Source organism: Camelus dromedarius, chromosome 10, assembly GCF_036321535.1.
Source record: "Camelus dromedarius isolate mCamDro1 chromosome 10, mCamDro1.pat, whole genome shotgun sequence".
Lineage (NCBI taxonomy): Eukaryota > Metazoa > Chordata > Mammalia > Artiodactyla > Camelidae > Camelus > Camelus dromedarius.
Genome location: NC_087445.1, coordinates 31,931,566 through 31,957,490, shown reverse-complemented (window position 1 = coordinate 31,957,490; position 25,925 = coordinate 31,931,566). Strand labels below are relative to the sequence as shown.

Below are 25,925 nucleotides of genomic sequence, written 5' to 3'. Positions count from 1 at the left end.
TAGTTGAATGAGTGAAATAGAGATATTCATCAGTGATTTCTCTTTCTGTCACACACCTGAGGGTCACTTTTAGATACCATAGAGAGCATGTACACCCATAATTAGATGAATGACTCAGTATTAAAATGTAAACATAAACCAAATATTTAAATATCAAAAAAATTTAATTGAAACAAAATTTATAAAACAAAAGTTAAAAATAACGTTATAATCTTTTCCATATTATGATGCTTTGCTTTCATATTATTCTCTTTTGGATTTTATATAATACGTATGTTAGGAAAAAAGAAGGAGGAAACAAAATAACTTAGAAATGGTCAGTACAATGTTTTTTAGAAATGCATGGATTCTGTATTTAAGAATTTTAAATACTGTCCCCTCATTGTAGACACCTTCAATCAAACGTATTCTAATCTCGGTGAAGTGAGAATCCAACTTCAAAATTTCACTCCCAGGCACAACTGTTTGACAAGTGCAGCAGAAGCCTGTCAAGCCATTTGGCAGCACTGTTCCTTCAGAACGCAATGGGCTTCTTCGTTGGTGGGGGGCAACCCCTATTACTCACTGGTGGTGATTAGCAAGCCAGTCTTTGGAGGAAGTACACAATCAGGCAACAAAAATGCCTTTTATGAAACTCCTCCTTGAAACTAAATCATTGACACTGCAGATGGTCAATATGTACTCTTAATTTTGAATTAAATTGCCCATTGATTTACCAAGATCTATGTTCCTGACCCTATGCTCTAGTGAAATTCATTTTTCTGAAGTTCTGAATTCAAGAAAAGTGACAGCGACACAGATGTTGATTTTGATTTACTACCTCAATGGAGTTGAGCAATTAGAGTGATTTCTCCATTATTTGCTCTGATTATACAGCTCCTTCCTTGCCTAGTTCCATCACAAAGACCCCACTTCATGGGCATAGCACAAAACCAGGGTTACAATCGAAAGCTGGTCTTCCTGGGACACACAATGGAGCAGGATCAGACTGACCCAGACAGCCAGAGTTGCTGGAGTCCTCACCAGCAGTGCATCAATGCTCTGGGCTGTTGGGGGAAATACTTGCTACAGGGACAACTGAAGATAATCGCTCTAAACTCAGTCCTTGCTTCAGAAACCTGAATACTCCCCACCTCAATTTATGATGTAGTTTGGACTTTTCAGAAAAAAAAAAACAGCACCTGTCTCATTGTCACCTTTATAACAACTTATATTCCAGCACACCTCCGACCAACACCTTCAACAAGTTTCGACAAGTGCAGCTTGAGATAGGCCAAAAGGTCAGGGCCCTGAAACTGTCAGCTTGATTATCTAAAGCCGCTGGAAAGCGCTCCATGTGTTTCAGAGAACAGGTAGACTTTCCACTACACAAAAGCAGCTTTGTTTCTGTCTGTGTGACGCCTCCTAATTAGAATCAATGATTTTTTTTTATTGTCGTTCCTGATAAGCTTGTTTGCCTAGCTTCACTTTCCTAAAACACTTTAAACGTTTCTAGGAAGGGTGAATGTCGGCAGAACACTGAGACAGGCCTTGAACCAGGGCTGTGGTATTGCATGATGTTTACAATTTGTCATCCTTGGGGGTAATTTTGCAAGCTTAAACACACTAAAGAATACATTACAAAGAGCCAGGCCATTTCATTTTGTTTGAATATATTTATGGAAATGGACCAAAAGTGTCCATAGAGGCACGTTGTCATTTTTTCCTTTTGTGTGTGCCAGTTCATGACCAAAAGCAAGCATTGAGAGAATAGAAGAGCATTTATGACCACACTGTGTGTGTCAAATAAGTTACTTTTATGAACAGATGGGGAATATTGTGTTTCAGGGTCTTAGTAAAACAGCCCTTCACACCACATTTCTGTTCACAATGGTGGATCTCTCTGTGATTCATTTATGACCTTGCCCTTGATAATGAGCAGATCTCCCTCAAGGGTGAGTGCCTGTGGGACATGAAGACATCACACATCCTTATGACTTAAAGAGATGATGAGCAGGGGAATTATGCACCAAGAACATATAATTTGGACAAGGTGGGAAAAACTGAGTAACTCACTTGAGATAACAAAAGTTTTCCCAGCAGTGGTGACTATGTGGCAATGGAATCCTTGGAGAGTAAATAAGAAAAAAAATGGTTAGGCTGGGAAAGATTTAGTAAGTTGAAAAGCAAGTTACAGAAGTCAGCACTGATAAGAAAAAAGAAATGGTCTTTAACAAAACCACTTTGATGAGACAGGGTGGCCACTCATGAAAAACTCAAAAATCAAAACTTGAATGTTTCCTCTTTTCAAGAGGATACAGAGAACCAGGATAAGTCAGGGGAGAGGCAGGAGAGGGACGTCTAGTTCCCTGCTACAGATGTGTTTAATGTCCTCCTGTGCACACATAAAGACCACACTTTCCAAACCTCCCTTGCAGCTAGTGGGGTCATGTGATTGAGTTCCAGCCAATGCAGGAAGAAGTGAAGTGTGTCTCTTGCAGACCCAGCTCCTAAAACCTTCTGCACAATCTTCAATATTTTTCCCCCTAGACTCAGACTGCAGAGCCATGAGATTGAAGGATCCTGCGAAAATTGTATACTCACAAGGAGCAAGTTGTATCAGAATATGAGTAAGAAATGAACTTTAATTATACCAAGTCACTGAGATTTGGGGCAGTCTGTTACAGAAGTTAGATTATCAACGTATATTCCAATAACGCTTCCTTGTTATATCATTTGCCTTTTCAAATGTCACGCTATTGCCTAAGAGCTATCTCTCATCTCATTTTTAAGCAGAGTTATTTCAGAGACCTACAAGAGCAATGGAAAAATTAATTAGCTTTCAGATCAGAACACAGGAAAAAAAAACGGCTGGCAATATTTTCTGAGGTGTTAGAGAGAACAAACTGTCCTTTCCTGTAAACTAACTCAGAAACTTATTTACTTATTTATTTTTAAACTTTTTATTACAGAAAATTTCAAATCTTCACACAAGCAGAAACAACAGAATAATGAACCTCCATGTATCTATCACCTAGCTCCAAGAATATATATACCTACACATACACATATATGCACAGATATTGACAGCAGATAAAACTGATTGTTAAATAGATAGATACGTATATATATTTGAGAGCTACTACATGTTAATCTAATCATTGATCCAGGCGCTATGGGTAGGACTCAAAGGTGAATAAAGATCTGAGTATATAGTAAAAAGAAGAGAATATAAGTCTCAAACTCCACAAATTACTTCACTCTGAGGGCTATAAATGAGGATTAAAGTAATCTAGTAGCTCAGAATTTGTAACATGTTAATTTTCTTTCCTCTTCTGCTTCCCTGAAGGAATTTCTAAGAGAGAGGTTTAACACTTTCTTCCTAGTAAAAATAGTAACTATCCCTGGGAGGGCCTGAATCTTTTCTTAGCCATTCACCATTTATATGTATGAATTTTATCTTTGCTGAAGTTCTTTCCCAAAAGCAAGCCTCGAATAGATGGAAGGAAAACATACGGAGCAAAAGCAAGGGGCTGTGAGGCAGCATGGGAATTCTGAGACAGTAGGAGTCACTAAAAATGTAATGGAAAACAAATTTCCATTTCAAAATTTTGTTTAAAGTGGGGTCCCCCACTTTACCTTCATTACAACAGCTCTCCAACCCCCAAGTCCACTCTCCTGGCTAACAAAGCATCATTTGGTGGTTTCACACTAGAAACTGTGACTGGAAATGGGAGAAGGGAGTGGCAGAAGAGAAAGAGTTTAGTTGTAGCAATATTTCTCATCAAAGGATGGGCTTATCAGGCCCCTAATCCATGCCCCAGCTTACAAATTAAAGCATTCTCAAATAAACATTCTAAAACACAGAAAGGAAACTGTTCTAGAAATACAAGCCTGAAACGCTGCCTCATAAATTTTAAGAAAGAGACCAATCAGATGCCCTCTCTGAACACTCTGAACACTGATGTCTACTGATGTTATCTCCTGGCTATGCTCTCTGTTCACATAGGCAAATGGCCCCACATTGGGAGGCTCAAACCCCAGATACAGTGAATGCTACAAGAGCAGGAAGCTCAAGTAACAAAAGGCCAGGCTTTCCTCTCACTCTGTCTTCCCCAATCTAGAGAGGCATGTGGCCCTAGGGTGTTGTGGAGTGAATGTCCAGGAATCAGTGCCATTTTGATGAGAACTGATTTAATGTGCACTCCTCTAATCATGTCAAACATTTAGCTCTGCTGTGTATTAATTCAATCTGAGCACAAAAAAATTCCAATGCAAACCTTAGCAGTCAGGGGTACGTCTGGGAAGGGCTGACAAGCTCAGTATGACGAGCACCAGTCCAACCTTTGCTAAATGGTACTTCACTCTCTTCACAGATTATAAAAGGAAATGTTTAACAAATGGAAGACTACTCACACACAGGATAATGTATGCAGCCTCTGTCCATATCTTAAGTCACTCAACATAACTATCAAATAGCCTTTGGTCTCTAGTCTTCCTCAGGTTCTTAATTTTTTTCTTTAAAGCCCATCATAGAAAATGCTTTTACGTTTGTCTCCATTTATGTGTTTCCCTGGCTGATCACTTGGCACATGAAAAATCTGTGTTTCACATGATAGCTGCCAAGAGATATGTTTTAATGAAGAATGAAACTATAAACTTTAAGACAATGAGATGGTTTGGGGAAGTCAAAGTTTCATTTCACATGCACTAAAGTGCAGTGCTTGCTACCTCAGTGATATTGCCTCCGAAGTTTTTTTTTGTTTGTTTTAACTGAATTTGAATTTGTATTAACTAGGTGTGTAATTCTTTCTAATTTTCAAAACATTATCCCTATTTAATAGTAAAAATCCCTTGTTATTGACCCAAGGTAAATTTCCAGCCTCCCTCCCCCTCCTACCTAGTCTTGGACCGTCAGACTTCCTGGGGATTGTTTCTTTCCAGGACTCTTTCACACACCCCTGTGTTATCATACATTATGGTGCTCCACTTGAATAGCCTCCTTCCCCTTCTCTGCAAGAATTAGTCTTCTTTCAAGATGCAGTCAGCTCTAAGAAGCTTGCCCAGATTCTACATAGTTGGAAGCTTCTTCCTCTGTTTTTCCATTAAAACAATTTGCATAGACCTGCATCATAGCCCTTGTTTCATTACTATGTAAATAACTACTTACACAGCTGTCACCCCTAGAAGACTGCAAGCTCCTTGAGGGAATGTCCCATTTATTTCTATATCCACCCACCCCCAGATTCCAGGACAGGATATGGCACGTGGCTTGTACTCAGAGATCAAATGAATGAATAAGCATGCGTTGATCAAATGAATGAATGAGCATGCACTGATTGGGTGACCATCAATGTGTATACTATTTGGGTAGTATACATCTATACATCCTGGTTTTTCCAGGACAAGCCTGGTTTACACTAATATTCTAGGGAAAGAGAACCCCTTTCACTCTCAAGAGTGTCTCAATTTGAATAATAAATTGTATGCTCATTCTAAGTTTGAAGCACCATGTAATTACTCATGCACATTGCCCCTGCCTGCCCAGAATTAGGTCATCTCATTTTCCAGTTTCTCAATAACTTTTCAAATAACTCATTTTTTAATTCTTCAAAATTCAGAAGTATTAGTTATTCTCCCTACTCAAGTCCGGTATCTGTATCCCAAGAAAATAAAAATAAATACTGTGCTGCAAAATAAGAAACACAGGTTTCATTCCATTTTCTCACCAAATTCCTGTCTACACCAACCTCCCACATGAGTGAAGATGCTGGTCTTCCTTTTGGATGAGGCTGCCCATAGTTGAAGCAGATGCAGAATTGAGCCTGCTTGCCCAGGTTCTATTTACCAACCACACATCCACTGCCTGCAGTTACAACATTCATTGTCTTCTTGATAATTTAGAAGCCCTGACTCAATAATTACAGTAGAAACTAATGAATCTGCCTATAAAAAAAAAAAAATCTCTTTTCCACATAATTCTACCCAGAGCTTGAAAAAAATACTTCTGAAAGATTAAAGCGAATCAGACTACCTCTTTTTTGAAAAAAATTAATGTGTTTGGTCTTTTACTCTACATACTCAAATTCTATTTGGACTGGAAGATGTCAACATGACCACTCATAGCAAAGGTAATCAAGAAATATTCCAAAAGTCACAAAAGACATTTCTAATAAATTGTCAAATTAATTTTCCACACCAGTGTAAGCTGAATGAACTAAGAAAATACAGTTTTAAATCTACATATGAACAGACCTCAAAAGGTCTGAAACACATTTCCTTAATCAGATTACTTATGAAAAAGATTTACCTAATTTTTTCCAATGTTACAAACATAATTTCTGGACATGAAATTAGAGAAAAACCACAAAACAAATCCGAACTAAAAGGAATATTAACTATCATGTAGTTAATGATTTTGATTAATAAGGATAAATGCTCAAATATTTAACCTCTTAGCGTTTCTCTCATTATCTATTATTGTTTTTCATTAATCCTAGAATCACAGGGCAAAGAAACATACCATGATTTGCTTTGAAACATTTGCCCAAATCTGTTATGAATTTATTTCCAGGACAAAGTTCATGAAAGGCCAGCTCCTCAGGTAAAGTGGATTAAATGCCTTCTAAAGGGAAATAAAATTAAACCACTACCAAATGGAAGGTTTCTAAACTGTGTTTTCAGATGTGAAATCCGATTTGACAGACACCTTATAAACTGTGGTCAGTGCCCCATCTGATGGGAATTTCTGTGGTTTTGCTTTTACCTATACTAACGGGTTTATAATTTATGGTGACATATATATGTCTACAGTATGTTGGCCATGTATATACACAGATAAATATGCCAGTATCTCTTTCTTATATAAAATGATTGGGGAAAAAATCTTGTGATTTAGATGTATTTTTTAAAATCATTCAGTTTGCATTAAATATTTGACAGACTGATGCCTTGTGGGATGCGATTTGGAAGCTACACTCTCTCTGATCTTTACCAGATGTTTCACTGGTGGTGTTTCAGCCTCAAGAGACAAAGAGGATATTAATGTTAATTTTATTTATTTAATCATATCAGGCAGATTTGATAAAAGGGAAAATTCAATATTTTGGTAATTTACCAACTCTTCAGAAATATCCATAGTAGCAAAAATGTTTTGAAGATCATTTTACATTAAAAGCAGAAAGGCTGAATTGTAGTTGGAAGGGAGAACACTCTATTCTTACCTTTAAAAATGGGGACAGTGTGACAGATTTGTCAGTTCCACTTTTAATTCAGGAAGGCAAGGAGGTGGAGATGATATTCATTGCTCAACAGTCTCATCTCAACCTTTAACTGACCATCAGTTGCAGAGAAAGAGTACTCTGAATCTGAATGGACACTCACTCAGTTGAAAGCCTTCTGTCACTACCAGAGTTGCTCTATTATCTTATCTCTTGTCTTGAATTTTGTGCTCCCTTGAATTTTGTACCAAGGGAGCACAAAATTACCCTAATCATTGTCAGGACATTAATGATAATGAAGACGTACTTGCTACTGAACACTGCCTCCCTACACCTTAAGTGAAATGACAGGGTAGGTTTTCATCTATCTAGAGTTCTACGTCAGAACGTGGAAGCTTTTAGGGCACTGGTTCTCACCTTGACTGCATGTTAGAATCACCAGTTACATCACAGACTCTGGGGGTGGGACCCAGGTATGGGTACTTTATAAAGCTCTTCAGGTGATTTCAATGTCAGCCAAGTTGGAAAACCATCACCTTGGAGGCACTAAATGGGCAACAGAAAAACAACTTTCTAGTCTTGGAAAAATCACTTAATTTCCCTATGCTTTGTTCTCCTCATCTGAAAAAATAGTACATGTGTGGAAGGGAACTGGAATGTTATACTCATTGATTTTCTTTTATTCTTAGAAAAAATATATACTTACAGTTATGAAATATTTCAAACAGGTAGTAAAGCATAGAAAATAGTATGATACCCATGACACCTATATCACCACCACCAAGCTAAAAAAAAAGTAGTATTTTGCCATATTTGTTTCATTTCTCTCCATCTTTGGAAAAAAGATAAAGCAAAATCCCTACATCCTATATCTTCCTATTTCTTTTCTCCCTAGAATTATCCACTATCTTAAGATTACTGATTATCCTGCCCACATGATTTTACTGTTTAACCAACTAATTAAGTATCTACAACAACTATAAAATAGTTAGCATGTGTTTAAATGTACATAAATTGTATTATACTATATATATCATTTTGCATTTAATTTTTTCATTCAACATTGTTATCTATCCATGTTGTCTACCTATAGATATACTGATTTATATACAGTTCATTAATTTTAAATTCCCTTATACTATTTCTTTAGGGATAAAACATAGTTTATTGATTTACCTTATCTATGGACAGATAGGTTATTTATATTTTTTTAAATAACAAAGGTGCAATAAACACCTTTTTGCATGTCTCCTTGTCACCATATGCAAGAGTTGCTCTAGAGCAGACACTCAGATATGGTTTTGTTGAATATGCTCATCTTCGTGTTTGCTACATATTCCCAAATTTTTTCCAAAGTGGTCACATTAATTTACTTTTACTAGCAATGTTAAAGCAGTGCCTTCTCCATACCCTCCAATACTTGACATTATGAGAATTTATTAATTGTTGCCAATATGAGGGTAGTAGAGTGGTAACTAACAGTTATGCTTAGGTGATACTTTCCTGAGGTCTCTTCTAGTCATATAATTGTGGTCATCACATCAATGCCAAGTCTCATCAAAATAATAAAATAAAGGATGTGGAAAAAACATCCTTCTACATTTTACAATGAATTTACTTTTCCTCAAGAAATGTCTTACATGGCTAAAGCTGGCCCATGAACCCATAAATCAGGCCATAAAAGAGGAATGGGGACATGGCCCCAGCTCTGTATTTATTTTCTTGTATTCCATAATCCAATGTTACTTAAAAAGCAAATGGCCCAATATTCAAGCCAAAGCAAATACTCTGGATTTTGCCAGGCAAAATGCCTGTGGAGAAATGAGTCAATTCATACAAAATTCAAAGCTGTCTTTGGTCAGTGACATTTTCGTGAAAATCTGTGGGTGGGTAAAAGTTTTGCAAAATTCCTTTTTGCTATTGGATAAAATTCATCCAGGAAAAATAAGCAAAATTTAAGTGGCGACCCTCATTCCTCCTAATTCCCTTATTAACACTCCCTAACCTCCAGCACAACTGCTTTCTATTGTGCACCAAGGCAAGCCCTCAGTGTTTCTGATCCTGGCAAGAGAATTCTGTCCCTCTGCTCACTCTGCTCTGATCAGATAGGCTTTCTCATAAGAAGTACTGGCAGACAGAGCGTGCCTGATCTCATTTAGAACACACCTCCCTGGGAACGCTACCCAGGTGTTGCACATTCTTCAACTTAATGACAAAAAGATCTATGGCAAAAACATTCTCAGTATGCACTCTGTTAGAACGATGACTATGGCTACTGTTAGGGATGCTGAGTGTACATCTATAGTTCAGAGTTATACTTTATGTCGTCCTTTTAGGAACACAAAACAAGGATTTGGAAAAGAAAATAATTCTAAGGCTCCATTATTTACTCTGACTTGAGAATTTGAAATCTTATCTCAGAAAAAAATGTAACAGAATTCAGCAAAGTTATACCTGGGAATGCTCAAAAGTTTTGATAATTCTGAGATTCATCAATGTTGAGGCACCTACAAATTGCTTTATTAGTAGACAGAAGTGAATGGACTCAGGAATTTTTAATATAATATTGCCATATCTCAGTTTCTGATTTCACTGAGGTCTGTCTGCCTGCTAAGGCCTTTATTTCTCAAGGTCTTTGCCATTGGCTGGGAATATCTCTGTAATCAAGGCCAAGACTAGGAAGAGAGCAGCTGGTTTGGCTTTCCACAGAAGCAATGAGAATGAGATCTACAGAAGGATGAAGTTGTTTGGGTGGGAAACAGAAAAGAAACCATTTTCTTCTTCCAGTAAGTTAACCAAATAATAAATTAACAATCCTCCCCCAGTTCTGCCACCTAGAATCCTGAGTGATCTGAATCCCAGAGTTCTGGGTAAGGCTGAGGAGTTACAGTCATAGATTCTGAGAATGCATTCTCCCATGCATGAAAGGAATTTGGCGTCAAGGGAGGACACCAGTGGTAGCCTCTTACTGTAAGCTGTCACTGAATAGCCCTTTCACACACCCTACTTTTACCATGACTTTCAGAAGCTCATTGTGCTGCCTGTAGTCATGGTCACTGAACACAATTGGGTCATCACATCTTTCTTAGGTCAATAAGCTAAGTGACTGAAAATGATGACTAACCCTAACTATGGTCCACAGAAAATTAACAGCAGTTAAACATACATAAAACAAAAGTGGACTGGGTCTTATAATTTAAATTGCTCCTAGCCTTTGCAGCATGTGACACAGCCACAAAAACCCAAAGATCACTTCATGTCTCCAAAAGAATGTGGTCATTTTACTTGGCAAGGATCTTGAGCTTTGAATCAACTACCATCAGCTTCCAAAGAAGTGGGAGATGAAACATTTCAGTTTTAACAGTTCTTTGCATCTGGATTCCAAAAGTGTATGGACTGGTTTTGCAAAAGGGAGAAAAATGCATCTCTTTCAGATGGACAACCACTTTAAGCCCATGTCTTCTCTCTGTGGACTACAATTTGAAAGGACTGCTGAACTTTGACAGCAACATTATTTGCTGCAGTTAGCTTTAACTGTATTAATCAAGCAGATGACGTGTAGCAACATTAAGTTTTCCAAAGACACAATGCTCATGATATGTATGTTTTATATGAAAATGTATGTCTTCCTGCTAAAAATATATAGTCCCAAGATGAGAACTGCAGCATTAGTCAGCCCCTAAGAAACCCTGTTTTGTACAAATACATTTGCACTATAATGTGTAATCTAATGCTTTATGATTCTAGATTTGATATGCTATTAAACCTAGCAATCAAAATTTTGCTAAGATTCCATATAGAAGTGGGGAGTAGGCAGACTAGGGGAGACAGAAATCGCTTCCCATTCCCACCCTGAATAATACCTATGGAGAGGTCTGCAAACATTCACTTCTCAGCTTATTCTTTCACTGAAGTATTTCTATTCTTAAGTCATAATACACTTTAGTGAAAGTCAACTTTATAAAGTTATATGCCTTTTCAAAATCTGAGAGTAGTAGGGAAATGAGGAAATCCTATTGCACAAAAATTAATTTTGCAATGCAAAAAATATTTTTTGGATAATTCAAACCATTATGTTTATTTCAGTAAAGCCAAATCCAACAAACTATTTTCAGCCAGGATTAGTCAGAACTAAAAGGTTGGACTGTTTTCCTTCAGAGACTGAATATCTTTCTTGCCTGCAATAGGCTGGTGTGTTCCAAACAGAGTAAAAAGAATTGCCTTCAATTGCTTGTCTCTTTCTTGCATTTTTAGTGCAGAACCTTACCGACAGAGTAAGGTTTTGCTGGCTGGAATGTAACGATTCTTTTCACTCATATAACCTGGCATTCTCACAACGTATCAGCTTTAGGTTTTCCTTAAGGAAAATCACAACATGGGGCATAATGTGATGACAAGAAATGCAATTTCATTCCTCAAGGAATTCTTAAAACTCTTTCAAAAATACCTAATGGATGGTGAAAAAGTGCTTCTAATACTTGTCTTACAACTATCATGTTTGTTTACTTTTACATGAATCAGACAACTTAGCTAATCTACAATCAACCATAAACATGGCTCAGATTCTTTATCATCAAGATAAATAAGTTCCTTTTCAACATGGTTTATATATTTTACACATTTAGTGACCTGTAGCATATTCAATATCCAAGGAATATCTACAATTCTCAGATTTTAACTCTCAAACAAATATTTCTGTCCATCTAAACTAATGTAAAACACATGCTCTTCTTTTTCAAGAGTTAAGTGAGCTGTCTGAGATTGTGCAAACCTGCCCTGGGATCCCAAGGGTGATGTCTTGCTTGTAAACCCTGAGGGTTTCTGTTAGGTGCAAAATGGTCATGCAATCATTTAAAAATCGTATTATTCAAAAACAGTAAATTTTACCAAGAAACAGAGATAGTTCTAGGATTGATGTTATGAAAGGTGGAGGCAGGGGGAAGGAGACACCATGCCCACTTCCTTCAAAGGCACAGTCCCCTCTGGGTTCCTTCTCATTATAGATTTCCACCAAATTCCTTCTCCTTAAAATTCAGTGAGATCCTGTAAGATTCTGCTCCTGTGGTATCCCTGAGTATTTTCATGCTGGCTATAAAGCATTAACTAGTCTTACAATCCTGGAGTTTGCAGTGTGCAGGCATGTGGGTGTATGCAGCAACATTTTTACTAGCCAAGTTGCTAAGTGTGAGTTCCTCTCCAAATATCAGAACCACCCCTTTAACCCCAATGCTCGCCTAGTTATTGGAGGGAAGGGGAAAATCACTGAATATTTACTTTGGAAAACAGTTAAAAGTTTGGTGGTGGTGCGGTGTGTGTTCCTCTGCCTCCACTTTTCAGCAACTTCAAGTTGGTGCCTGGTAGGAATCAATTTTCCAAGATTTTGGACATGGTGGCAAATGAACCTCCCCTGATTATGTATATTTGCAGAAGAGAATCTAGAAGTAGAGAGATACCCCAGCCACTAATAATTAAAGAAATCTTCCCCTTCCTCAGGCTGTAGAGGAGTCAAATCTCATGGATACCTAGACTCCCTGCATCCAAAACTCCACAAAAGAAAATGTTCCCTGACTTGTGGTCACATTTGGAAAACCACATGCACCTTTAGTGAACTGCTTTGGGCCCTAGGAGACTCACCGAACACTTGTTGGGCTTCTCCCCGGAGTGGACTCTCATGTGGATCAGCAGTTTATAGCGGGCATTGAAAGGCTTGTACCTTCGGGGACAACCGGCCCAGAAGCACGTGAAGTCTTCCCCTTTGCGCTGGTCTATGTGAACCTTCTCTATGTGCCGCACTAGTTCCTCCTGCTGGTCATACAAGGCGCTGCAGTCGATCCAGCGACAGCAGTGCTTGCCCCCTACGTCATCCACCTCCCCGTCCTCCTCCAGGGTGGCCTGAGGCAAGGCCAGCGGCTGGGCGTGGTGGGCCAGCTCTGGGTGATGCAGATGTGGGTGGGCGTGGTAGGGGGGCGGGGGGCCTTGGGGGGGCGGTGGCAGAGGTGGCAGAGGTGGGGCCGGGGGCAGGTCCAGGGCACCGCCCGGAAAATCATCCAAACGCTCAGTCTTCAGCAGGCTGGCCGGCTGGCTGTCGGGGTCCGGCAGGCCGTGCTGCACCACCATGTTGTTGACCAGGCCGGGCTGGAGGCCGCCGTGCTCCAGCTGCTGCATGCGCTCGTACTCCGGTGCGCCGTCCTCGCCGTAGGCGGGGAGAGCCAGGCCGCCGCTGGCCACGCGCACACCCTTCTGGCTACTTGGCACCGAGCACGACTGGGGAATACAGCTGCCGCGCACCCCTAGGAAATGCCCATAGACTTCAGGTTGTGGGGACATGTTGGCGGGGGAAGCCCTTGACCCATTGATGTAGGCGACCAAGGACGTGGGTGAGGTGCGGATGATGGTATTGAAGTCTATCCCAATGCCATCGGATAGCGGGGACAAGGACAGCGCTCTCTTCTTGGAACGAGCTGAGTGGGACCTGGCCGAAGAGTGCCGGGTACTAGGGTATGGAGAGTGGCTGTTTTCCATCCCGAAAAGGTAGGATGGCAATGAATTAGAGACACTGTTGCTGGACATCGCTGTCCCAGGAGGAAGGCTAAGGAGGTCCCCTAGATCAATTCCATTCTGAGAGCCGTGGTTGGAGGAGAGCGAAGGAAGAGCCCTGTAGCCGTGAGACCATTCCTGTTTCACACTCAAGGCCGACTGACTTTCAGTCAGACTCAAAGTCGAGGACGCCAAAGATTCACGCGAAATAAGGGACCTGGAACAGCAACCAGAAAAGGGGGGGAAAAAAGACAAACATTTTAGCAGGATATGGATTGCTTAAGAGCTAAAAGAACATTGCATTGACAATTCCTTAAGCATTTCCCCTAACTACATTCTCGGCTAAACACACATTCTTTGGCTAAGATAAAACCCAAGGCTTTTAGTTCCAGGTAAATACAATTTTACCAAGAAGAACAATAAAGGCTAATGCTCACTGGAATAATAAAACAAAAGATCTATTGTTATAATAATCTTAATACTTTAATGATAATAAATAGTCCTTTCTTTATTTTTAAATATCTTTTTAATACAGAGGGAAATTAGATACCTAGGAATAATTATTGATGCTTATCATGGCAAACCAAATAAGCAAGCATTTATTAAGTACCTACTGTGTGCAGCACACTACAAATAGGAATTGCAGGGACTGCAAGTCTAAACAGAGCCTGAGTCTTTGAGTGTAATCTATTTGGTGAGGTAAAATATAAACCTACACCTGATCTGAAAAAAAAAAAAAAAAGTAAATCTTCCAAGTCAAAGGGTCATCCAGGGGACCAAATAATTTCACAAACTCATTTCACTGAAACTAAGGAATTTTAAATATTTCTTTAAAAGATAGCACTTCACACTATTAGTACTCAGTCACAACATCAAATTAACCTAGAAGTAAAAAAATATGTATATAATATATATATGTGTATGTGTGTGTATGTGTGTGTATATATATATATGTGTATATATATATATATACATATATATATATGTATATAATACAGCTATAATATATAAGGGAGTGATAGCCAGAAATTGAGTCATATTTGGAATTATGCAAATACTCGGACCATGCAGCGTTTAATCACACCTGTTAATTTTGGATTTTCCATGAGCTCTTGTCCTCAGATTTAGAGCAGATTTGGACCAAGAGCAGATTCCATTTGTTTTTAGTACCTCACTCTTGCAAGAATTCCTCCCCTGTTCTTACCCTTTACAAAACATGCTTCACATGTCACGATATTTACCTGCATATCAAAATGCTTTGTAATACAGTCTGGCCACTTTAAAATTGATTTTGCTTTACTATGACACAATTACCTCAAAATTCATTGAAGAAAAAAGCTATGCCCCTTGGATGGAAAATTTGTCACAAAGAGGCTAGACATAATTCACTATGCTTTCCAACTCAGACATAGTGTATATCAGAAAAACCTGGCTTTTTTATATGTACTTGCACTGGCTTTCTAGAGAGATCTCTTTTCTAACAAAAAATTAATCAAGATAAAATATTATATAGAATGCCTATCTTCCCAGAATGAACCCATTTACTACTTCCAGCTGTTACACAGCAACCTGTTGCAAAGGAACTGAAGAAAAAATAGAAGCATTTTCATCCCATCTGTTCCTCTTACTTTTTTTCACAAAATGGAAGCCAAGAACACTGTTTCCTACAAGCATGAGATATTAGCAAGAAAACATCTCGGCTCCGAAATGCACAGTGTAAGGTGACAGATAACACCATTGTCGATGTGGTGTTTCCATCAAGTGAAGTAATGTTTACCAATGACAAACACAGCAGGAAATTACGTCCAGTTGCCCTTGACACAGATTTTTTTCTCTGTCCACATCCTTATATTTGGGCTGAAGTCCTTTTGCAAGCCCCAAAGTGGTTTCTGAACCATCTGTTTTTTAATTCCCGGTGGACACTTTCAATTATTTTCCCAGCACACCCACAGCATGTAGCTCTTCCTGAAGAGCTCAGCTGAAGGCTCCTGGTGATTGGATGTCAAGGGCCTTTTGGTCCTTTCCCCAGGGAGAGTCAGAAATTGCTTTCTGACCCAAGCCAAATTAGTAGTTATGTCATATATGAGGCAAAAACAACTGACTTTGCTTTACACCCTGAGATTGAGATGGTTTATAGAACAACTCAAATGCTGCATTCGCCTGGTCACTGTCCTACTGGAGTACTTCAGATTTTTAGGCAGTGAATAGCAGGCACAAAGTATTTTACCCACCTGTATATACTTTGCATTTGAAATTATATTATTTGGTTTGAGGGCAGCCTATAGTGAGACATTTTCATTTGTTCCATTGTCAAGAGATGTTTCTTATTTTTCTCAAATTACACCGAAGTATGGCTCCATTTAAATCTGAGCATAACCCCATGCAGGCACATTCCTTAACTCCTTGAACATCTGTTTTCTAAGACAGTTATCATATATTTTTCAGAAAGCAAATTCTATATTCTATTCACTAAGGCAGTAACATGAATGGAAAAGTCTTTCTTCTAACTTGAACACCTAACAAGAACAAAACTTCCAACAATGGCCGTTGCCTAGTGGCTCACCTCCCTTCTGTGCAATTACCCAGATCTTTTAATATTTCAAAGTTCTGAACCATGAAACCTGCCCCAAAGATAGTAGCTCTCAGTAAAAGTCCTATTTCCAGAGAAATTATATACTGTCCATACTGAGCCTTAAACGTAGCTAGCTTCAGACATCTGTGGATGTTATCTTCCTCAATAAAATTCAAAGTCTTTCAATAGAAGGAATTACTTATCTCCTCCAGTACCTGCCAGAGTGTTAGATAAGTAAGTTTTCAAAAAAAATGTTGTTTAAGGTGAGTAAGCAATCAATCAAGATAATGATAACCATCGTTTATAATACAAACTATTTCCCTATATACTATCTCATTTAATACAGCCTTTGAAGTAAATAAATTGGATTTTTAAATAACCTGTATTTTACAAAGAATAAAACAGAGGTTCTGTAAAATTCATCCCAATGACATCCCAGAAAAGACCAAAATTCTTATAGAAGGACAAATAAAGCAGCATTTGACAGGCAGTCACCTAGCTAGATCACATACATCCTCTGTTGTTTTCCCCACATCATACCCTACATGTGGTCCACGATGCTCTGCTTGATTAAAAGACCAAGTAAAAGAGGCTTAAAGTCACACAAGCTACAACTGGGACCCACATTTTCTGTTCTCTTTCAGCAACAATATGTTGAATGATTGTGAAAGATTCCAAAGAACTCTTGCATATAATCCCTGCTGTTACCCACACCAGGCCTATGGGGAAAAAAAGTGACAAAGATTTGTGGTTCTATCGCCATACTGAGAGAAATCTCAATGTCCATATGTTCACCTGACCCTAAGCATATTATTTCTTGTAACTGGTTAATTGGGAGCTATATGTGAAAGAAATACAACTCAAACAAAATAAAAGCAATGTGAAAAACTCAGAGACCATCAGAGAAATAGCTTACTATGGCTGGTGAAGCAAGAGCTCAGAACTCTCATGGGGCCACAAGAGGTGTGATGACCAGGCTGAAATGCTTGGTTCAATGCCAAGCTCAAAAGAAATACTTACATATGATGTGGAATTCCTCAAAATGATACTCCAGAGAATGAATCTATATATACACATACATATATATACATACATACACGTCATGAAAAGGAGATGTACAACAAGAGTTACAGAACTGATCCAATAAAGATTACTTACAATACTGAAGTTAAAGGAAATAAATAAATGCCCAGTAATAAGAGGCTGATAAAAATTACAGTTTTATTTATACATTTTTGAATAAAAGGGAATCTTGGGCAGGAAGAAGTCATTATATGATGCTAAAGATTTTTTTACTACCAAAGATTATTACAAAAGAAAGGGTTTATATTAACTAAAAAAAGCAATTATAATATTGTGTAGATTACTATAGATCAATTTGATGGAAACCTATGCTTACAATGTATATGTCTGCAGAGAGCTAGAAGGGTGTATTTCAAAATTCTACCTATAGTTGCCTGTCAGTGGCAGGATTCAGGATGACTATCATTTACTGTCTTGATTTTTTTCCATGTTTTCTACAATGAGTAAGAATTACATAGATAACCAGAGGAAAAAAAAACAATAAATGTTACAGCTTTTTAGAGGGCTGCCATCACTCAGACTGAACAGTTCACACCCCTACCCAGCCTCCCACCCTATCCTCCCCATCTCCCTGGCCATAACCCCCAATAAATTAAACTCAAAGCTGATTCTCTCTCCATCTTCTCTTTATCTCTAGATAGCAAAATGCCTTCAAGTTGAACTGTTGCCTCCTAGCCTATCTCTCCTCTGATGGAACACACAAACCAATTTAAGCATCACAAATAATGCAATCTTTCTAAATTGATAAAAGTAAATTCAACACTTCACCAAGCCACTTCCTAACTCTTGTTTCTTTGCTCATCCTGCAAAAAATTATTTCCATAGAAGGACTCACAAAACACAGACAAAACTTATGTCAATTGCTATGATGTTGTCTTTTAAGGATAAAAAATTATGCTAAGGAATCAAATCTGCTAGAAAACTCTTGTGAAAATGACCCTTCTCTGGTGGACCCATGAAAGGAACTGCATTAGGTACATGGTTGGAGCAGCCTATGCCCTGCCTACCTGCAGTCTCTCCATTAATTATGACTCTCTGCCTTCAAGGCATGGGCTGGACTTGCCACAGACAGGAAGCTGAAGGCTTCCCAACGACACCTACTCCGCAAGTACAGTTAATTTTACATGCAATACTCAGCAAGTCTGAGGAGTCCCTCAAGGCATAATCATCAATGGGAAAATGACAGCAGCAGCTTCCTATCATAAAAAAAATCTCAGGTGAAAAACAAGTTTCCATCTCATGAGAAAATTGGCATAAAAAAAAAGATCCAGGAAACTGATTTCAGAGTGTCAAACAGCAGCTAGGAGTGCAGAGACACAAGAGGCGAAGGGGGATGGGAGGAAAAGAAGGAAAGGGAGGAGGGAGAGAAAGAAACAGGATCCCAGAACTACAAGGCATCTCAGTGGATTCCAGCCCCTCAAGAAGAGGAAGCAGAGATCCAGAGTCCAATTCCTTTGCAAAATCACAGAGCTGGGACTAAGGCAAAAACTTTGGATTGTATTTCTCCACGAAGACCACTCATAAAAGATGAAATAATTCATTTAAATACATTGCAGAGTATTTTAGTTTTATGTCCCCTGTAATATCAACCTTGAGAGATATAAAAATTTGTCTGAGGAGATGATTTCCCTATTCAATTATCTTCCATGGAGAGAGAGACATGGCATTTAAGGGACCTACCTATTCCAACACCTAATCAGACATTGTGTTGAAATGATATGTAACACAGACATGAAATATCTCTTCCCAGACACGTCATAAAGTCTTGAAATTCATGACTTCTATCTTTACTTTTTTGACTATCTCCCTAAACTTCAATTATTAAGCTGGCAGTAAGTACTTAAGATACTTTGGTAGATGGGTTAATGGATGCATGGATGGACAGACAAAACAGACTGTAAAGCAGCCTTAGCACACTGCAACATGTATACTAAAAAACAAACAGCTAAGGTAGATGTGTATGGGACATCTCATCTTTCTACACCATGATATGAGCTGCTTCACCAGGAATCAACAGATTAACACATGGTCTTTAGTCACTGAGTCCTAAAAATCTCAAAGCGGGCATTAATTTCACTCACAACATAAGACAGCAGGTATTATACCATTCTTCCCAATTAAGATGATATCATGGCACACACAGTTTTTATACACATTCCCCTACACAGCTCAAAATGAAAGAGCTGCTTGAGTGAGCATGTGTGGGGAGAGTGTGTGTACGCGTGTTGTATGGGCATGTGTTCAGAAGGGAAAGAGAAAACACTCACAGGTGTGATTATACCACAAGAAGGGGGGAAAAAAAAAGTAACTTGAGACCTGGTATCTGAAGGAGGTATATTCAGGTTGGCTGCATTCATTGCCCTCTGTAAGCTAGGACTGATCTGGTTGCATGCTGTAGAGACCTGGCTTGCTGGAGGTGAAATGGGTCCCAGTCGCTGAACCATCATGGGACTGCTGGTGACCACTAGATTGTTGCAGCTGCCTTTTCCAATGGACTTGCACTGAGGCCCAAAGCCAAGAGCCCCTAAAAACAAATGAATCAGGTTAGCTTTCATGTCCCTTACATCAGAAATCAGTAAACACACACATGTGCACACTTATATCAGGACTCATCTTTTAGAGACAGTCCTTAGATTATCTTTTTTGTTTTAAGAATTAGTGATACCAAAAAGCTTTCTCTAATTCCAAGAAAAAACCCATAATGCTACAATAGATACCCTTCTATAATCATCTATAATCACCACTCATATAAAATACACTTACATTTTGCTCCTTTTATATAGAAGTGTCCAGTTGTATTAAGAATCATAATTTATCATCTCCTTACTTAAAGGGTTAAGGTGGTGAGAAGATGGGATTACTTATATCAAACCATATTTTTTTCTAGAATAGCTAATATCTTGAATCACCCAGCAAAGAAAGTTGACACTGCTGAAAAAACTTGTTTAACTGGTTCACTTCATTTCAATTCTGGCCTTCCAAAAAGACTCTTTAAAAGGATAGAGTTTGGCTGCGTCTCTCCAAACTTGATTTTTCCTCTTCATCCTAATACATTGTCATTGGACAGACACCCAATTTAAAAAAAAAAATCAGGGTGAGAGAGCCATAAACAAAACACTCACTCTAAAAGTAGCATGGTAGCCAAATTTGACATAGATTTTTCATTTCATTAGCAACAATCTTGGAATGTAGTAAAATCTGGTACATACCCAAAGGGGAAATTAAAAAAAAAGAAACCCACAAGAATCTGTGCCGTTACGGAAAAGTGAAAAGCAAAGAGGAGAAAGGTAAACATGCCATGAATCATTTATAAAAAAAAAATAATAGTGGTTAAATTATTCTAGACATTCTTTTTACACAGATATACTTTTTCAAACATTTTTTGCAAACTACCTGGTCAAGTCTCAGTGACTGTAAACTCTGTTTCCATTTCAAACAAATGAAAATAAACATGATCTCAGGGCTTTGGGATTTTTTTTTCAAATTAGGCTCTAAAATTTTCTCACCAAATTCCTCATCTTTCTCATTGATATATTTGGGATCAAAGTAGTAGAAAACATCACAGTAACTTTCCTTAGCCCTAGGGGGCATACTTTTTTGTTCTGTGTTTCCAAAAATTAAATTAATAGCCAAAAAATTACTTTTTCATCTTCTGTAACATTCGCTTCCAAGAGTCCACAAAACTAAGGATAAACAAGATCTTGGAGTAACCACCAATGCTCTCATCAGTGAAACCACATCTCAAAAGCTCTAGGAGAGTCACAGGAAGCCTTCTCTAGTCTGGCCCTCTGGGAAAGTAAAATCCCAGTGGTAACTGATTTCCTCAAGGTCACACGAGGATTTATTGACTGAGCTGAAACGGAGTCTACGAGAGTGTATTTTTCATGGCACCTGTGTGCTTAAGTTTAGGTGATTGTTGCTTAGTTTCTTCCTTGGATACTTTCTAAGATCATTAGGTCCAACAGAAATTTCTCCTGATTTTTTTTCCAGATACACAAACCAGAATGTTCCCTCTACCTCTCCCACTGCAGTTTATAACTGATGCATCTTCTTGTGCCTTGAAAGATCAATTATAGATAGTCTCTCTGTTTTTACAACTCATATAACACTGTACCATCAAGGCTTCATCTTAGCACTAAGAGTAGTGGGTACTTTTTTGGGCAGTGATCATAAACTTAGTATCTTTGTAAATTCTAACAAGCTACATGTGATTTGCTTTTCAAACCCCCTTTACACCTTGGAGAGAAGACTAGTGCAGTATATAAGACACTCGAATTCTCTCCCCAGGTTCCATCCCTACTAGCCACTGCTATTAAAAGCAACATCTGATGTCAGGTATTTTGTCAAATTCAATGTCATGTATTCATCCAAGGAACTCATTCATTTCATGCCTGTTTCCTTCACAATAAAAAAGTTTTAATATCTACCTCTAAAACAAGGATACGCTAGCAGCTGGAACAGCACACCCAAAAACACTACTTGGTGTAAAAGCATATTAATACATTATTTCATCAAATCTTAGATGTCATATATTATAAGGCATATTATTTTATATGCCAGTAAGAGCATACGCTGTCAATTAAGCTAGTGCTTGGTGTTGATAATTTCAGAGATATTCTGATGTGAAAATAATGCATACCTTAGAATAAATAAATACCAGAATGATTGCTGAAAAATAATTTTAATCCTTTTCTTGTTCATGCTTTTCTCTCTGCTTGGCACACTCTTACCCTAACTTGTCTACCTAATGAGCCCTTCTCTCTATCTTCAAGGTCTTGATTCAAAGGTCTTCTCTATGACTCCCCCTCCCCTGCTGCCAGGTGGGCAAATTTGACCAATTCTTTTTTTCATTCCCCCACAGTTTCTCATCACACATTGCTTCAACACCTTCAAGTAACTGAAATGTTTACATGCCTGTCATCCTATTATACTTTATTGCTTTTTAAAGATAAAGCCCTTGATTGAAATATTGCTGCTTCCTCGGCACCTAGCCCAGGGCCTGTACAGTACACCATAAAGTCTGTCAGTGAAGCTAAGAATGAGTGAATAACTGATAAAAAAAGACAGCTATACACAATATGAAATAGTGACACATTATTTCCACTGAAGCCCTCCTGGTCTTCTTTTCCAAAACAGTGCTATTTTTCATAAACAGACTCCAACTAAGTCAATCCTTTGATGTTTCTCCACACTACTTCTAACTAGGTCTGAACAGAAGATGAAGCTAATGGGAGCAATAATTATAAACTCATCTCCCTTGGCTAGAATTTTACATCGGTCAAGGCTGCCCTCATAACACTATACCCTGGATTCTCATGTTCACAGTACTTTCTCGCTCTATAATAAAGAAATGTTAATTCTTCCCTCCTCAGTGTCTCTATCATTTTTACTACAATACCTCCTACTCCCAAATTCATGAGTCAACACGAGACTCATCTAACCACAGAAAAGTGACAGCTTCTGACAGGTATCATAAACGGTGTCCCTGAAGCACAACGCTGAATGGTAAATTTCTTGGGAACACAAAATGTTTGTGGTGCAGCTGTGAGAATGTTATGGAAAATGGCATCATCAGTCTCACAAGTGAAGGCAAATAACAATTTGACCAAGAACCACTGTGCTCAATGCAACCATCTAACTCCATTTTTTTTTCATAATGCCAGACAGAATGAACACCTCCAGACTGCTCAGAATCATGCAGTACATTGTGGTATGGAGACAGCCTGTCTGAGCTCCCCCAAACCGAGTTGGCTGAGTAACTTAGGCAAATTACTTAAACATTTCTGTGCCTTATCTCTGTCAGTGTCTTCTCATCTGTAAAATGGGAATACAGATAGCACCACCTCATATGGTTGTTGTGTGTCTAGTATTAATCACACACGGAAAGAATGCCACATATTGCCTAGCACAGAGTAAGCACTCAATGGATATTAGCTGCAATTTTTGTTATTATTATCATTGTTCACGCCTGTCACTTTTTTTTTTTTTGCTACATTCTCTTTCTTGAAGTAAGAAGAAAACAGTTCTTTATAATTCTTTGCACAAAACAAGATACAAGTAAATGATACTATTTAATTCTCTACCCGTTTCTAATGTTCTTTCTGCTTTGAGCCTGGAGCCAATTTTTTTAAAACCAGGTGTCATCACAGAAGAAAAGTTTTCAGTTGGCCAAGTTTGAATGTTCCTTGGCTTGTCATTCCCTGAAAACAAACCATACAACTTTTCTGACTACCAGATGTGCCAACTACTTATGTGCTGGTTTTCATTTTGAAATACCGCTTATTTTTAGAGACTGCACAATGTTTTTAAAAAATGTGTTTACTTCTCAAATAAGGATTCAAGTGGATGGCATTCTGAGTACCAAATACATTCTAGCCAAAATCCCTGCATGCTGGTGGGGAGTGCAGACATCTTGCATTTTCTGAACCAAGAGGTCATCTTAGCAGAAGCATGCTTTTAATTAACATCTTCATTAGTTAAAAGAGTTCTCTTGAAGTCAAATAGTTGATTATGTTGCAATTATCCCTGCTGAGGCTGCATCTTTCAGAACAATTATGTTTATCCACTGGTTCCTCTAAAAATGACAGAGATATGGGGAGGGGGGACAGAAATGGCATACATATAGGAGGGGTGTAGGGAGAAGTAATCAAAGTGGTTTCTGGTTATTACTGTTCATTCAGCCGTCACTAATCAAATGCCATCCATGAGCCAGGCAGTCCCTGGAGACAATGGTGAGCAAGATAGAGAGTCCTATTCCCCCACAGCCCACGATCTGTCCATGAAGACAAATACCAAAGCAACAATTCTACAAAAGAGATCCCTGCTCCTAGGTTGGGTCATATGAAATGTCTTTCTTTACAGGTCAAACATGATCAAATAAGAGCAATTTCTATACGGTTCAATCTAATGCATATGCAGGGTATTTTGAAAACAGAAATCATACATATCAGGATTTGAATCCTGCTCCTCCACCCACTGGCTGTGTGACACTGAGCAAAGTCCTTGAAAGTCTCTGTTCCTCAGTGTCCTGTCTCTAAAATGAGGACAGTAATAGTACCTAACCCATAGGCCTGTTATGAGGTTAGTATGTATTATTATATGCTTTACTATCTCTAAGGATCAGGGTTTTCTCCCCAATCTTTCACTTAAAACATTTCAAATCTGCAGAATAACTGTAAGACTAGTACTTGAAATCTCTTTATCTAATTTATCAAGTGATAGATTTTATCTGTTTATCTATTTAGTCATCCAGCCCTCTCTATACAAGCTTATTATTGTTTTTATTATCATTAATTTGCTGAACTATTTACGAATAAGCCATAGATTTTATGCCCTTCACCCCTAAATATATAACCATAACACAATCATCAAATTCAAGACATTTAGCAATTAAATGATACAGCACTAGTATGCAGTGTACCATTTATATTCGAATATTACTAATTATCCCAATAATACCCTTTAGAGCAATTGTTTTCCACTCCAGGATCATGCATTTCAAGGAAAAGTTTTCATATGCATGCCGAGGTGGGTATTCAAGAATGGGATAGTAAATCAGTGGACATCAGGGACACTGAAGGTTGACGGAAAAGTAGAAAATCAGAGAATGTAAAAAAATAAGAGGTAAAAGCACACAGCACAATAGTTAAGAGCATGAATTTGCACCCTAGGTCACCACTGAATGGCCATGTGACCTTGGGCAACTTAAGCTCTGTGTGCCTCAGTGGCCTAATCTCTAAAATGGGGTTAATACTAGTACTTAACCTCACTGAGTTGTTTTAAGGATTAAAAGAACTAATATATGTAATATATGTAGGGCCTGGCACTTAACAAATGCATTAAAAGTGTTAGTTATATTTTATTAAATAACTCATCTCTGGTACCTTTCTGATATTCTTTCCAGCACCTTTTCTCCTGAATGACAAAGGACTGCATGCTGATACCTCCCTGTCCAAGACCTTCCTCTCGACACACAGTAGGCTTATCCTCCCTGCAGTGGACTCCCAGTTTTCAGCCTTCCTTCACTCCCATCTTATTTTACTCTTAGACTCTCCCCAGCTTTCATTCATATTCTTCCCTAGAACTAGAAATAAGAAATTCTTACATACTAAACGTATTAGGTTTGCTAGGTATTGTTTTGTCAAATTTGTAATGTTTCACTGCTGAGATACAGGGGTGACAACTTCATGAATATATGTGAGTGTGCAGTGTGTTCACTTGAAATACAGTAAGACAAAGGTGAATGGCTAAGAACAAAAAGGATGAAAATAGGAATGACATAACTGGTTTCTATATTTAGGGGCAAAGCATGTAAGTTTAGCATATGTTACAAAGGCTCAAAACTGCACAAAAACTATGAGAGGTAAGGAATACTAAGTAGAGCATCCTGACTCCATGGAGCTTACAGCTCTGTAGAGATAAGACATACTCACCCAGGAACAATCAGATAATGATACTGAACTGTACAGAATAAAGCACAAGACTGGGTAATAGAGTTTAGAAAAGGGGGCAATCTCTATGTACCAGATAATTCA

The 25,925-nt window shown here is 38.3% G+C and overlaps 1 protein-coding gene across 1 annotated transcript in view; it reads right to left on the bottom strand.

The window, feature by feature from the left end:
• GLIS3 (GLIS family zinc finger 3) overlaps window positions 1-25,925 on the bottom strand; it is a 438,827-nt gene that overhangs the window by 273,309 nt on the left and 139,593 nt on the right. Inside the window, exons 3-4 of the mRNA XM_031449780.2 lie at window positions 19,708-19,915; window positions 12,834-13,953 (exon numbers count right to left, since the gene is read on the bottom strand). Of these exons, the coding sequence (XP_031305640.2) occupies window positions 12,834-13,953; window positions 19,708-19,915 (1,328 nt within the window). The remainder of the gene's footprint in view (window positions 1-12,833; window positions 13,954-19,707; window positions 19,916-25,925) is intronic.